Source organism: Pithys albifrons, chromosome 2, assembly GCF_047495875.1.
Source record: "Pithys albifrons albifrons isolate INPA30051 chromosome 2, PitAlb_v1, whole genome shotgun sequence".
NCBI lineage: Eukaryota > Metazoa > Chordata > Aves > Passeriformes > Thamnophilidae > Pithys > Pithys albifrons.
Window position 1 is genome coordinate 31,646,883 of NC_092459.1, and position 15,512 is coordinate 31,662,394.

Consider the following 15,512-nt stretch of genomic DNA (forward strand, 5'->3'; position numbering starts at 1 on the left):
AAAATTCAGCTAGGTAGTAAGTAAATTATTTTCTCTGTATTTGCTTCACCATTTTACTGCCACCATAAAATAAAAAGGCAGATTCAAAACATATGATAGATGAAATCCAGTCCATAATATTATTTCTCTGACTTTTCAAAGCTGATGACAGTCCTGCAAGTGAGAAGAAGCTGCTCAAATCCTCCACATCTGTGCATGGAGACACTTTTTAAAACCTGGAAGATTAGGTTCCAGAATCTGTATGTAAATAGAATAGATCAGATCTGCAAAATAAAACTAGCACAAAGTACTTCTGAAAAAAAAAATTATCCAAAGATAGAGATTACATTTAGATAACTACTTTCAATAACAACTGATTCCCAAAAACAGCTACCTATGACAAAGAAAAATACTATGAAGGACTGAAAAAATTCCTCTTCTCACAGAGAATGTTACTGTGCTAAAATCACAATAAACTAGAAAAAGGACCCTTGTTGCTGTTGGTTCAACTAACTGGTGCAAGAGAACATCAGACCTTCAAGATGATGATAACAGGCACCAAAATCACAACTGGAACAAAGCCTTAGATACACTCATCTCTGACACTCCAGTGATAATTACAGCCGTGGTTTAACAGGAGTATTGCTCAACTACAACAGCCAGAATGAAGCGCTTCATGGACAACCTAAATGAGCTTCAATAAAGTAAAATGTTTGCAAAAGGGTGCAGGTGGGATAAGGAAGAAACAATGCAGCAGAGATAAAGGATGTCTTCCTATTTCAGACAGAGCACCAACATCTCTCCTCAACTCTGCTTGAGAGGAACAAAACACTGCAGAGGTAAGAATGTTCTTAGACCTCGATTTCCAAGTCTGGGAGCACTCTGTGCTGCTCTTAACTCAGGCAGCACCAGGCCAATGCAGAAAGCCAGGTGGGATGAGCAAACATACACAACCATCCCAACAAAGCTGGTGTTTTTTGGAACATACACAATTCTTTTATGCAGACAGATTCCAACGTTCTTAGGGAACACGGTATTTTATATTTGCAGCTTTCACTGTTACCAAGTACACCCACTCTTTACTATGGGAAGACAGGAGCTGTATCTCCAATTTATAGCAGTAATTAATTGGAAACTGGTAGCTTCCAAAAACATCAAGGGGGAAAAAAACAAAAATAAAAACCAAGCCAGATGCCTCCTCACTCCAGTGCTGCAAGGACACAATTTAAACACCGAGTAGTTCTGATTATTCTAATGAATTAAGGAATATCCCTCTAGAAACTTCAAGTTAGGGACAATCAAATCAAAGATGAATGCCTGTCTACTGCTAAGAAGCATTCTGCCCTTCCCCACCTAATCAGTCCTGCCAAGCCACCCTAACTCTTTGTGTCATGGCAATCTAGATCAGCAGACAGGTCTGGCCAAAAACTACCTCAAACAAGTATAATATGCTACAGGTTAAATCAGAATAAGGAATTAGCATCTGGAATTACTTCTTCTGGCCTGTATATGCCAGCTTGAAATTATCTGTTGAAGTATCATCAGACTGTGAAGGTCCTCTCTGCTAATTCTGCTGACAATAAAATTGGTATAAAAGCATCTTGTTTCTGTGTGCAGCCAGTGCCTCATTCCTACTCCTGCTGCCTTCTAGTAGGTTACCACACATCATTCATTGTGCCATTGTGCAGCATTTCTAACTTGGACCAGTAAAATGATCCAGGCTTTAAAAAAAAATTTTCAAATTACATTTAGATTTATTCAGTAAACAAGTTTTAAGAGGGTGATGGCCAGCACATTAAAGCATCTTTCTTGCTACTGGACCATGGGATAAATCACTGTGCTAGCTTAGTGCAGTTAAAGAATAGAAAATAAATGGTGGCAATTATGATGTTAAAAAGTGCTAACTTTCAAAAGAACTCTCTGGATCTGGTTTACTTATACACTACACAAAAGACAATGTTACAATCCTGTCAAACAAAATTCAACTTCATACAATTTCTCTAAAGGAATGATACACCTTGGAATATACCATGCCTATACACAGCCACTGCTTACGTATAAAACAGCAGAGAAAGTGAAACTTTTCAAGTAACACAGGAAAAAAGCAGCCTTAAACTAAACAGCATATACCTGCTACATTCCATTTACACACAGGGCTTTTTTACTTTTTCAGCTTAACAATATTGATATTCTAGCTTACCAAATAGTATCGCCCATGCTGGGGTGTTGAACTACAATATATGAAAAGATTACATGCACCTATTTAGTGCTGAACTCAGAGGTGATAAGTTACAAAGCAGACTGTATTACTAACTACACCACAACAGATAGAACGCTTTAATGTGCCCAAGAAGCACAGAGAATGATTTTTAACCAACAACTCAGTGAAAAATCTAAGAATTTTTAGGTTGCCCACTCATGAAGTGCAATTGTATTTCAGTGTAGTCTAAGAAGAAAATTTTTATACATTGTCATCAATTGCTAATGAATCAGATTTTTACAGACTTGTACAAAACTATCAGAAATGTTTTAGATCGTTAAATCCATAGCCAATGAACTTTTGATCTCTACAACTCAATAAAAACAACAATAATAACAGCTAAAATTACATAATTATCTTTTTCTAGGCTAAAGTGTTACTAACATAAAACATGGACAAGTATTTGCTGCATGTATTTACCAGCTCTGTAAACATCGTTTACAGAAACATGGCATAGCAGCACTATTCAAGCATGTTTTTAATTCAGTTTCACTCAACACTGTTACACTGTATTGTATCTAAGCATACCATGCACAGCTAAGTTTTTGATCTTTTCTGTTTCATTTTTCTATGAAAGTTGTAGATCCTTTGAGTTAGTCTGGTCACTGACCTAGTCAGCCTTCTTGGAGTAGGCCAACTAAGCAGTTTTCAATTGCTTTTAAATACATCAAGGTTTAAAATTCTCAGTAGTTACAAATCCAGTACAAGTGGTACAATTTCTAAATTTGTAAGTGACAAAACATGGTTCTCACGATTAGAAGGCCCCTGCAATCTTTTTAAGATGCTCTGGCACATCTATTCTCTTTGCCTTGCTTGAATGTTAAGTGCAACTCTGCATAGCAATTGTTTTACCTGTCTCTGCAAAGGATGCTGAAGGTAGAAGTTCACCTGAGGACTCTGATGACCTCTTAGGTAGAAATTTGTCAAAAGTCAGGGGTATGTCAGTGACAGATGCAACGAAGGTTACCTTCTGTTGGCTAGCCTGTTTTCCCATAGTTACTGAGTGGTCCAGGAGTGATACAACAGAAAAACTGGAAAGAGAAACTACCTTTTCAGAGCTCTGACTTTTGCTTTTAGTTCTCATGGGCAGGGGGAAGGAGGAAACAGCATGAAACACAGGGGAAGTTCAAGTGAAAGTCTCCCTTTTCCATTCTATTCTCTAATCAACTACAGAGCATGAAATGAAATACAGAACCTCCCCCATTTCTATGTCTCACCGCTAACAGAGTGTGCCTTGTTGTGTTCTAGAATAAACTGAAGAGGGGCTCTGCTACAGACCAAAAGCTTCCAACCCCAGTGGTGAAACAACTTACTGGGGAAGTGTAAGTCCCCACAACATCATTGGAGCTTCTTTTCTGCCAAATAGCTTCAAAACGAACAAAACCTTAGGTGGAAACCCACTATGTTACATACAGTATGTTGAATTGACATGGACTGAATCACAGCTGAAGTATCAAAACATAGGAACGGAAATGAAATGGAGCTGAACAGCACTTGAGTATACTTGATATTGCTGCATCATGAACACAAACTCACCTGCCACTATGCACAAGACCTAGACTTCATTCCACAGACCAAGGAACAACACCAGGATCATTTGGAGCTACAGCAAAAAGAGCTGCAGGGCCTCAGCTTCATTAGTTAATTGTTTGATCACATACAAGTTTCTCCAACAAATATTTTAGAGAATTGGTTATTATTGCAAGTTCCTCAGTTTCTATGTAGATGCCACAAAGCAAGAAGACAAATTTGGCAAAGAGACAACAAAGGCACCCCTGAAAAGTGCAAGATGTGCCTGTTAGGGGGAATAAAACATCAGGGCAGACATCTTAACCTCAGAATCCAAGATAAAAGGACCATTCCAACAACTCAGCCATTTATTTCTGTGCCCCATCTCCCCTACTGATGGACAAAGAAAAACATTTCTCTTTGAATATTCATGACATTTCATAAATGCAAACTCGAACATGCAGAAGAATTTTATAAAGAGAGCTCAGCTTAGGTCCAGACAAAAAAAGCCTAAGCGGAATTTAAGAGCTCTAGGTTAGCACATGTAAGAACAAGCACTTAACCCCAAAGATTAGAAAATATATTGACAGACACCTAGTTGGCAAAACAACTAGTAAGTGTCTCACAAAAAAATCATCATCAGGTAACTATAAATGCACTATGATAAGGCAACCATTGAATATGGTACCCTCTAACACCTGTTAAAGAAGGAGCATTACAAGCAAAATATTCTGTAGGCTTCTTTTCAGCTGTTAATATAACCAACTAGTACCCCAATTATAAAAAAGTGAATTTGCATAACGGAACAGGAACTTGCCACAGATGTCCTTTGTTATATCTTCAGAGCATGAACTATACTGCAAGCTGATGAACATAGCAAATAACCTCCTGAAATAACTAATTAGAACACAATATTTTTATTTGCTCTGAAACAATGGCAATATTCAAAGAGATATATAAAATGGCTTAAGAAGTTGCATTTTGTCCTCACATCTGGTTCAAGTCCGAGCGTTTTCAAAACAAGTGAGGTACAGGAGGTGTTCCACAGATTCAGATACTCAGAATAAAGAACAAGTTGGGTCATTCTGGAGTGCAATCTCAACTGTCAGCCTCCCCATCCAATATGGACAAGTCACCACTAGACCAACTAAGATCCATCAGAGATGGTGCACATTCTACTTCGAGAAGCCCAGTGCTGTTCATCTTGATGGATGCTTAAGCACATGGCTGTAGATGACCTTACTATGATTCTCCCTGCGATCAGATACAGAATGGTTCTTCAACCTTTAATGGATAACACAGAGATGTTTTTATTTGGGCTGTTTCAAGGTCAAGGAGTTTTTCAATATGATCCAAGAGCCAATTCCAGAAAGACAAGTGACAAAACAAAACAACCCAACCCTTTTCAATGTGTTTGTTGCCATCGATACCACAACAAGCATTCTGGTCTATCCCACACTGGAATGCCACTCTTGTTGTGAAAGGCCATGTTCACACCACAATATGTTATTACAACAGATGAAGGGTGCAGAAATCAGACAAGAGCAGTCCAGAGTTCAGCCCCTTTTTGCTTCAGTACAGTATTTAACACCATTTAAATACACAGTAAGTTCTTCCTTTTATCTGTGACCCTCAAGCAATGAGCAAGGCCCTAGGGTCACAGCCTTGAGAGAAGGGGAGACAGGCCACATTTTCCTCCATGAACATAAGGCCAGGGACTCAGTCACTGACTTGAGTTTACACAGAGATGAAAACAAAAAGAAAGAAAAAAGAAGCAGCCAGTTTAGATAACTAAGGATACACAAACATATACACAGGTGGACTTAAACCCTTTTTGCAATATTATGTATTTGCTTACCCCCTTAATTGTGAAATTTATTTTGACTTTTTAAGTTCGTTTCCTTATAAAATTTTCAGTGTTACAAGCCTTGTTTTAAGCTCAAAGTTTTAACAGAAGAATTGACTACTAGCTGCACATGATGGGTTTGTCCTCCATGTGGAAGGTGACTGATGGAATTTCAGCTATTGTTGTATCACCAACTTCTCACTTCATGGATGTTATTCTGGACGAGTACAAGACTTACAGCAACTCCGCTTTTCTCAAAAAGTGAAGCCACTAAGCGTTCACTTTGCCTGGAACCAAGTGCTTCCCAAAGCCCACCTCATATACAATCTTAAAATGTAAATGTTTACCTATATAATACTAAGTAAAATAAAATGTACTGCACCATTAAAATTCATCTCTATTGCTCTGATTCCATATGCAATGTTTTCATTACTTTTATTATGGTCTTCTAGAAAGAAGATATGTTCTCAAGGACTTACTACTCAAAGATGGTTTCCCTTAATAAATATTTCACAACAGATCACAAAAACCTCCAGGAGTGTGTTTAACTCTACCCCCACTTAGGAAGGACAGTCTGAAACATCTGTAGTGAAGAACACAGAAGGGCAAAGCAAATAGGGTGTCAAGTTTGCAAGGTTTCAAAAGTTGTGGAGAGTCCTAAAGATACAGGCTAATTTTCCACTTTTTCCTGATGACAAGCACTGGCAATAAAAGCATGGAAGCACACGAGGGGCAGTGAGAGAAGAGCAGGACGAAAAACTGCCCAACATTCACTGACTTCTAGCTCAGTTATTCCAATAAGGGCAATCCAACCCCATGGTTGTATCCATTTTCAGAACCAGAATCAGGTCCTCGACAATGAATTAAATAACTCAGTAGCATACTTGACATTTTGATACCTCTCTGAAGGAATACGCAAAGGACACAAAGTAAACCCTGAGTTACCTGGAAAGCATCAGCTACATGTAACTTTATTAAAACAGATTTGAGTCCCAGCCCAGATATGGTGTATTAGGAGGTCACAGGTGACATTTGGGAAAAACACAAATTGCTTTGCCTTGGTTGACCTAGTTAAAATTAAAGGACTGCAGCTATCATTTTTTTGTCACCGCATGCGTTAGTGTCAAGTCTCTCGTTACACTCTTAGCGCCTGCAGAAGGCGGGCAGCAAGTTCCCGGCGAGGATCTCCAGCAGCAGGGCCTCCCTCGGCCGCCCACCCCGGGCCCCTGCAGGGGCGGAGGGGGTCGGCTGCCACCGTCCAGGCTCAGCCCGCCTTCTGCCAGCGCCGGAGCGCTCCCGGCGGCCGCGCAGCCAAAGGCTCCGTGTTCCAGCAGGCACGGGAGGCACGGAAAACCCCCCACATCACCGAGCCGGGCCGCTGAAGGGCCGCCCAAGTTTCTCTCCCCTGGGGAAGGTGGTCTCACAGGCGGCCCCCTCCCAAGGGGCTGCCCGCCCCGAGGTGCCCGGACGGCGGCGGGGGCCCCGCAACTCGGCGGGGGCCGCGGGCGCTCCCTCGGGAGGCACCGCCCCCCGCCCCCGGGGGCCCTGCCCGGATGGGCGCTGGAGTTGGTACATACGGGTCTGCCACGGGAGGCGAGGAGAAGGGTGTAGTTTGTTTTAAACATGGCTTGCCTCACCCCTCCTCCCTTTTACCTCGGAGCCATCACTCCGGCGGCGGCGGGATCTGGCCGCCCTGGGTGGGGGCTGCCCCCTCCCCTCCCCGCCGCGGCGCCGGAGTTTGCGAGCAGGAAACTCCTCCCGCCGGGGGCTAGGGGCGAAGCCGCAGCTGCTGCGGCGCTTCTCCCCGGCGGCGGCGGAGGGGGAGGAGGAGGAGAGAAGGGAGGTGGGGGCTGGAGTTGTGATAGCGACTTCACCCCCGGGGGAGGGGGCGACACCGCCCCGCGCGGCACCGGCAAAGTAAACAGGCGACGGGGAGCGGCGGGGCGGGGTGGAGGGGGCTTGCAACAGGCAGCAAAATGCCCGGGCTCGGGAGCCATCCGCCAGCTCCGGCACGGAGCGGCGGCGGGAGAGCGGCGGGCGCTCCCAGCCCCCGATGCGCGTTTCACCCCGCGGCCGCCGCTGGGGCCCCCGACCCCGCCCGGGGGAGGCAGGACTCGCCGCACGCCCGGGGCGCCTCACCTTTCTCTTCGGCATAATGTCCCTGCTCCGGGCCGCCAAAGTAAAGCGACCGAAAGAAGCTCCGGCAGAAGCGCGGGATCCGCCCGGTGGTGGCGGCAGCGGCGGCGACACCCGCGTGGCTGGTGCCCGCAGCTGTGCCCGCGCCCCGTGCCCGCCGCGCCGCCCCGCCGCCCCCGGCGCCCCGGCAGCCCCCGCCGCCAGCGCCCGCCTCGCCGACGGGGCGGGCGGAGCGGCACGGCCGCCGCTCCCCATTGGCTCCGCGGCCGCGCCGCGCCCCCCACCCCGCCGGGAGCGCCTCGGCACGGGCCCGGGATTCGCCATCAGCCGTCGGGAAGGCGAACCGGAGGTCTGGGCGCGTCGGGCAAGTTGCGTGCGGTGAGTGGCGAAGAGCATCCGCTCGCCAACCCCTGCAGTGGTCATCGTGCAGGTGCATTATTTCAGCCGGTTTGAATTTACCTTCGTTTTCTCCTCACTAGGTTCCGGTTTCCCCTCCTCGACTGAAATCCGCTGCAATCTTTCTCCATCGCGACTATTCTCCCTTTCTTAAACCCGGGCGTTTGTTTTGCCGTGTGAATCCACTCATCCTCCAGATGCAAGGAAGCTGTTTTATCAGGTCTCCCTGATAAATCACTAGCAAGGCAAACCAGTGATGCTGAGAGAAACACTCCATTACAAGGTGGTGTAATCAGTTCTTCCGTTAAAGTTCAAATACCATCAAATACCTTTTTTAAAAATTTAATGAGAAAAATAGAAGTAATTGGCTTGTAAACAGCTTGAAACTATGCAATCCCTTTCAAGTACCTGCAGAAGAAGCAGAATGGAAACCAAACGCTTTCCAAGGGTTTGGCCTCCTGCCTTTTAGCCAAGAGCTAAGCAGTTTAGGATGCACACATAGATGTGGCAGCTGTAGGCCTCATTTCCCGTCTTTACCTGAGGGTATTTGAACTCACATCTCTTGTTCTCCCACAGCGTTATTTTGACAACAAACTACAGTAGCTCTGGAGTAGGAGAGCTTAGATTCTCCTGTTGATACCGTTTCAACAACTTTGTTACGCTTATGTTAATTATTTGTACTAATAATCCACCAGTGCAGGAACCCAGCTGGGTTTGCTCCCATTTACATCTGTAAACCACCAAACTAGGGAGTCACACCCACTTGTTTACATGCTACTTGTGTATATTTAAGTAGTTTATACAAAGTGGTACAGTTCCACATGGAAAGACTGGAAGCATGCACTCCAGCAGGAGATGCCCAGGTTAATCACAGATTTCAACCCACCTTACATAGTCTATTGCCTAGGTATTGATTAACATAGGAAGGAAACGCTCTATAACTTAATTTTTCCATATTTCCTTTTCCACCTGTTATCCAGCATTTTTCTCATGTGTCCTTAATCATTCATGGATGATGGGAGCAACACTCTACAGCTTCACTGTGGGCCACCCACTTAGAAAGAGAAAACAGAGCTAGGCCTCCATACAGATGAAATATTGACAAGAGAACTGCACACAAATTTATTCCTATGCCACCAAAAATATTTCAATTAATCCCATATCCAAACCAAAATAACTTGGGTATTACAGGTTTTGATTAGTTCTTTGGGTACCTTCCTCCTTGTTCTATTACATGCCTATTCCATCTTGTCCATCTGCTTCTATGCTTGCAGGATAATTCAGTTTGAGAATAATTTCTGAAGGTCACCAAATAAAATCATCTGCTCAGTTAAGGCAGATAGCTGGAGACCTTGTCAAGTTCAGAATATCTCTGGAAACACAGATTCTATCATCTCCCCAGGCACCCTTTGCCCATTCTTTCCCTATTATGCTTAAGTCCAGTTCTACAACTGTCTCCACTCTTTAAACTTTCAGCTAGAAGACAGCAACAATTCTGTGAGAGCAGTAGGAGCTTGGTAACAGGCAGAGAGAACGTCCAGTAGACTTGAAGAGGTAATTTTCCCCAGCTTTATGGGAATAGGAGAGACATTCCTGTTGACATTTTATTTATAGTTATCTACAACTAATGAGCAGTGTGAAGAAAATGCAAAATTTTAGCAGCAAGATAGCAAGAGAAAGAACTGATAAAGCTAATAACTTATTTGCAGATGGCCTTTCTCCTCGACTGAACCAAACTCAGGTTCAATGGAAACATTGCACCTCAGGATGAAATCACTCAGCAAAATTGCTGATCTGTAGAACAGTCCAGTTGTTATCTTTATTCACTCCTTCAGCATTTTCTGTGTCAATACAGAATTGTTTCTGTTCACTTTCTGTCACTGCAAGTCCTATCAGATCTCTGAACAGTGGCAGGTTGTAGGTGAAATTCACCAGGACATGAAAATAGCAGCAAGTTGGTTTTCTGCTACCTGTGTACTCATCCCTCCTGTGTGACACTTCCTCTGTAAAAGAATTTCTGTTCATGCTGGCTGGCCTGCTGCTAAAGTTTTAAGTTAAAAAACATAGGAATTGTCTGGTAGTTTCTTCTTTCTGTGGCAGTTGTCTTTTTCCATCATACCTGACCCGCTGGTGTTGAAAGATGCCTCTTTTCTGAAAAGCTCTGACACTAACAAGAGAAATGCTGATCTGGAGGTTTTCAACAGAAAAGGGCAAAAATGCTCTTTTCCAATATGTGGCAAAATCTTCTGTACTGCAGATGTAGGCCATGCTAGAAAAGCTATATATTGACCATAGTTTTGGTTGTTATATAAAAAATTAGGTTATAGTTTAACTTCACAACTGTTTCTATTTATACGTAATTAGGGAGTGCAACTGTAACACACTACCACTTTTCTATAATAATATTTAGGAAGTACACAGTTCAAAGTAACATAGCCCTACATCACCTTTCATGTCCAGGGGCTGACAGTTACAATACAGAGCCACCCTGATAGCCTTGGAACTGTCAAAAGAGGCATTATTGTCATCAGTTCCTTCTAAATGAGTATGAGTGGCTGTAGTTCAAAAATTCTAAATGGTTATGGTAAGGGGTTAAGGATATACAAACTTAGCAGTCAACACACTTCTAGTTAGTTCTACTCTTTGAAACACAGACACTCTGGAGTCTGCTAATTATTTTACTGTCATTATCAATGTCTGGTGCTGTGTAGAAGTTTCTGTTACTTCTGTACTCATGCAGTTCAACTGGTATGAAGGAACAACCATAGACCATTTAAAATAAATTTCAGAACTGCCTTATGTTTTATCTCTGAATAAGAAAAAGTTCAAGCACTCCACATTTACCACGCTACTATCATGATGGTTTCCAAGCCACTAAGCTTTTGGAACATGTTGTAGTATTCAGCAAAGCTCCTTCTACCATTGTTTCAGGGACATGTCTACCACCTCAAACCACTATAACCACATTTTAAAACTCTTGGACTTTCATTCAGTAGTGCTCTGCACAAATACTGTGGGGAATAGCAGGAAACAGACATTTAGTAGCTAACTACTACAAAATGGAAAATACCACCAACTTTTGTACTACACTAATCCATAAAAGCACAATCAGTTCCACACATACATCACACAGTTGAATTTGGAAATCTAGTAATTCTCTTTTTTTCCTGTTAATTTCTCCTGATTCTCCTTGATTGCAGAAATAAAGCAGCTGCTATACACAGTTTCCACAGAAGTCAAGAGGAACCAGACCAATGAACTTTGCAGCAGAAGTGGGCTAACACCATGTACACCAGAGAACTTGAACTATTTTGGACATTTTCATGCTATGATCAGCCCATGTGTTGTTAACGTGTAAGATTATAGAATGACTGAAGTGGGAAGGAACCTCTGCAGATTGTCTAGCTCTTCTGTTCAAAGCAGGGTCAAGTACTGCAGGTTGTATAGAGCTGTGTCCAATTGGGTTTTGGATATCTTCAAGGATGGAGATGCCACAGCCTCCCTGGACAACCTGCTTCAGTGTCTGACCACCATCACAGTTAGTGCTTTCTTACACTCCGATGGAATTTCATCTGAGAATCAGGGTTCAGTGACTAACAGACAAGGCGTGTTTAAGCCTTGATGCAGCAATACAGTAGAAATACATCCTGGAGAGTCAACTGCATATTGCAGTTAAGTGAGAAGCACACCACATGGTTATCCAGCCCATTGTCAAAAAAAAAGTAACTGCCTTACATTCAAGCTCTCCTTCTCTATTACTTAAGTCCATAAGACAACTTATGGCTTGTTAAATACAAGCTCATTGTTTTGCATGACTTGCTGAAGCAAGAGTGAAGGCCATCATCTATCTCAGGTTCAGCAACACCTCCAGACACTAAACTGACACAAGTAACAATAATTACAATGTTTTTTCTCTCCCTTGTCTGAGCTTTTACTTTCTAATCTTGTGTACAAAAGCTGGGCCAAGAAAGATATCACCTTTTGAGACAAAGTAGTATTAAAAGTAGTCTACCTTGAACTAGTCTGCAGGAGCAAGGCAAGAGTCTAATTTCAGTTAGACAAGAATTCCAGAGATGTTCTACCATCTTAAACTTTCTCCTGAGTACTTCTACATACAGTAGCCCTGTCTTCAGAACTCTATCTTTAGTCCTATGTCAGCCCTTTCTAAAAGCACCCACAAACACATATCTGTAAGTATATACTCATTTTTCTGTGATGTTAATATTTGTTTTATGAATGCAGGAGATTTACCCCCAATAGACTTACTGGCTTCCACATTTATTCAGGCAAAAGTGGACCTGACTCTTTTTCAGAAGACTTTAACAAAGGTCTCGTGTTGCTCCACCTACCACTGAACCAGGTGAAACTAGAGATTCCTCTCAGGTCTATCAATATACCAATTTATGTGGCCACACCCTAGTTCACTACTTATCCAATTGAGTTAGGATAGAAACACAAGTATTTGGAGGTATTTAATTAAGCAAACCATTTAAAAAAATGAGGCTGACAGCAATCAGATACAGTGTGGGGTTTGGGGAAATACTAAGCTCCAGTTAAGGCAGCAGGGCGATAATCTGTAGCTGGGGGCAATAGACCTCATTTAGCTGCTGCTGGAACTAACTGCAGCTGTACTACAGCACTTGTCCTGCTTTGTCGCCATCAGACTAAAAGGCACCAGCAGTAGCAGCTTTGCTAGGTCAAGGCACCCCTCCAACCCTTGACCATAAAAATCCTCTGAGAAACACTGCCTTCAGTTCTCCTGGCTCAATCTTTCAAAAACTCACTCTCTATTTAAGTTTGGGCAAACCAAAGTGGACCTGCAAAGACCTGACATTAAGAGTGAGTGGGCTTGGCTCATTGCAACACAGGCTGGGGAGCAACCAGACAAGTTACACTGGCAGAACCTGGAAGGTGGAGATCTGTGGTGGGGGTGGTAACGAGCAGATAGGGGTGCCCTAAGTGTTCTTCACTCAGCCTAGCCACAGCCAGAACTAGCTGTGTGTATACAGAAACCCATGTTCCCTGAGCATCCTCTTTAATTGATGTAGAGAGTTGGGTGGCTGTAAGATGTCCTTCCTCCTACTGAGGTCCTGAATCACCCCTTGAAATTGCAAAAACCACATAAATATTGGAAAGAGATTCATGAATCTAGATTATTAGTTCCCTGATACCATAGAGCAGCACTTCCATCAGAGTTCTCTGAAATACTACACCTGATTGACAAAAACAGGGAAAAGTTTCTTCAAAATTTTAAAATCAATCCATTTGAAGACAAGTTTAGGTTAGTGTTGGCTCCTCTAACATACAATGCATAAAAATAAGAACTGCCCAAAAGTAGTGGCTTATTTCTGTTCCCCAGCATGAAGCCCTGCTGTCAATAATCAGTAAGAATTTAACTGCAGGAACTATTATTATAAAAGGCCTAATTTAATAGTTGTTAAAAAATTCTCTAAATGTGCTTTGTATATATTTATGTCTGTAAAAGGTAAGTGGTCTTTTTTGTTGTAGACATTGTATAAAGTTCATCTTAATTGAAAATGTGAAGAGTCCACCTTGACTAATGACAAAATGCTGCTACAACACAGGAACAACATTTCTGAGCTTGTCATTTAATGACACGGAACAGTTCAAGCAAATGGTCATAACTTTCTCTTTTAATTCTGAAAAATAGCTAAATTAAAAACTAGTTCCTCTGCATCCCCAATTACTAGCTCTTTACAATCTTTGCTTGGAGTTTCTCTGCAGTCAATTCTTTTGCCTCAAACTGGAAAAGTAGTGAGCATGCAAGAGAACACAAACTGTAGCTGCAGTGGGCTGGCACACAGTTCCTGAAATTTCAACAATGAGATTGCTCTTGTCTTTCCCTTACACTGAGGCTTCCTTTGCTACTGGGTAAGAGTCTGCTGTTAGATATTAAACATGACATGGATCAGTCTTTTGTACGTTTGCACTAGGAGTTAGAGGTTAGTTTACTGGGTATTTTGTAGCAAGGAAATAGTGTAAATATATATTAATTAAGTCTTTCAATTTTCCTTTCATATGTTTTCCTGGGATAATTCTGCTTAGCCCTTTTTGTGTATATTTCATGATAAATATATCAATAAATAATTGATTGAGCTGACAGGAGGAAAAAAACAATGTAATGGAAACATCAAGTAAGGCCTTTAAATAGCCAGGATAATTTAAATGGGAAATCCTGAATGAACTGCTAGATAATGTAGTAAGTAAACATATTAACCTGTAAGTAAACCTATAAACCAGCCACAAAATCATAAATTATGTTTGCTGATATATCAAACTCTAGCTGTAGCACTCAACAAAGACATGGGGAACAATCAATGAAACTGAGAAAATAAAGATAATGTATCATTTTATGGAGTTTGTAAATTGCAGCTTCTAAACAGTTACTTAAAAAAAAAAGCCCAAAACACATTTCCAGAGTGCTGCTTTAGGATCATCATTAAAAATACGTTTTGGTCTACAGAACCATTACTGGAGGAGTGCTTGGTTCTGTACAGTAAACTGTAAAAGTGTTTGTCGCTGAAATTTTGTCACTATTAAAAAACCCCAAACAATAAAACCTGTATGTACAGCTGGGTGAACAGTGCAAGTCTGCAAATACGGTAACAAGTGTTTTCAGTGGCGAGCTGAAGGGATCCTGAAGTTCCTAATTTAGACATTTGGAATTTAGTGAAGAATTTTAGTGAGAAGAGAGTTAGGTGAAGTTGACTGAAAATATCTTTTTGTTTGTTGATTTTTGTTTAACAAACAGGAACCCACAGCTGAAACAATGTACCTGGTATGGCCTCTACTGCCATAGCAATGCTAAAGTCAGTCTTCTAACTGAGTATTGCAGAGGTCTACAACATATATCAAATATATTGCCACTTTATAGAACTGTTTGGATTTTTTTCTTCCAGCATGGTAATGATGTGAAGCCTTAGGAGATGTTTCTGACATGCTCTAGTAGGTGAAGCAATCACCCCCATGGGGATCAGCTTTGTATGTACAAGTATTGTGTCTCCTGGGTTTAATTTTCTTCATCTTAATTGCCAGCAGAAGTTGTGATGATTGATTTTGAGGGTTCACAGTAGAGTTTCCAACAAAGACGTTAAAGTATTAAAAGAAGTTGGTAAACTGAGCCTAGCTGTACTGATTGAGTGAATTTTTTCTTAACTCTTGTGAGAAGAAATCAAAGCTGCTGGAGTGCAGGATGCTAATAGGTTCTGAAAGCACTTCTGCATTGTACTTTGTAAAGTTAAACTGCCTCAGTGTTTTGCTACTTTATCTTTATACGCCAGAGACATGTCTTCAAAGGAAGGGAGGGCAATGTGGTTATTCTGCTATACTGAGTGCCATTTATCTTTAAAACTTTCCTTAAATTAG

General features: G+C 42.1%; 1 protein-coding gene and 1 long non-coding RNA gene across 3 annotated transcripts in view; one reads left to right on the forward strand and one right to left on the reverse strand.

The window, feature by feature from the left end:
- HMGN3 (high mobility group nucleosomal binding domain 3) overlaps nucleotides 1-8,078 on the reverse strand; it is a 23,137-nt gene extending 15,059 nt beyond the window's left edge. For both annotated transcript variants that reach the window (XM_071548653.1, XM_071548651.1), the window contains exon 1: nucleotides 7,734-8,078. In XM_071548653.1, coding sequence (XP_071404754.1) covers nucleotides 7,734-8,054 — 321 coding nt within the window. In that variant the 5' untranslated portion in view covers nucleotides 8,055-8,078. The remainder of the gene's footprint in view (nucleotides 1-7,733) is intronic.
- LOC139668739 (uncharacterized) lies at nucleotides 8,017-15,282 on the forward strand. Its single transcript, XR_011697116.1, has 3 exons — nucleotides 8,017-8,108; nucleotides 8,210-8,409; nucleotides 11,327-15,282. It is a non-coding gene; the product is annotated as an uncharacterized lncRNA (long non-coding RNA).
- The last annotated feature ends 230 nt before the right edge of the window (nucleotides 15,283-15,512 follow it).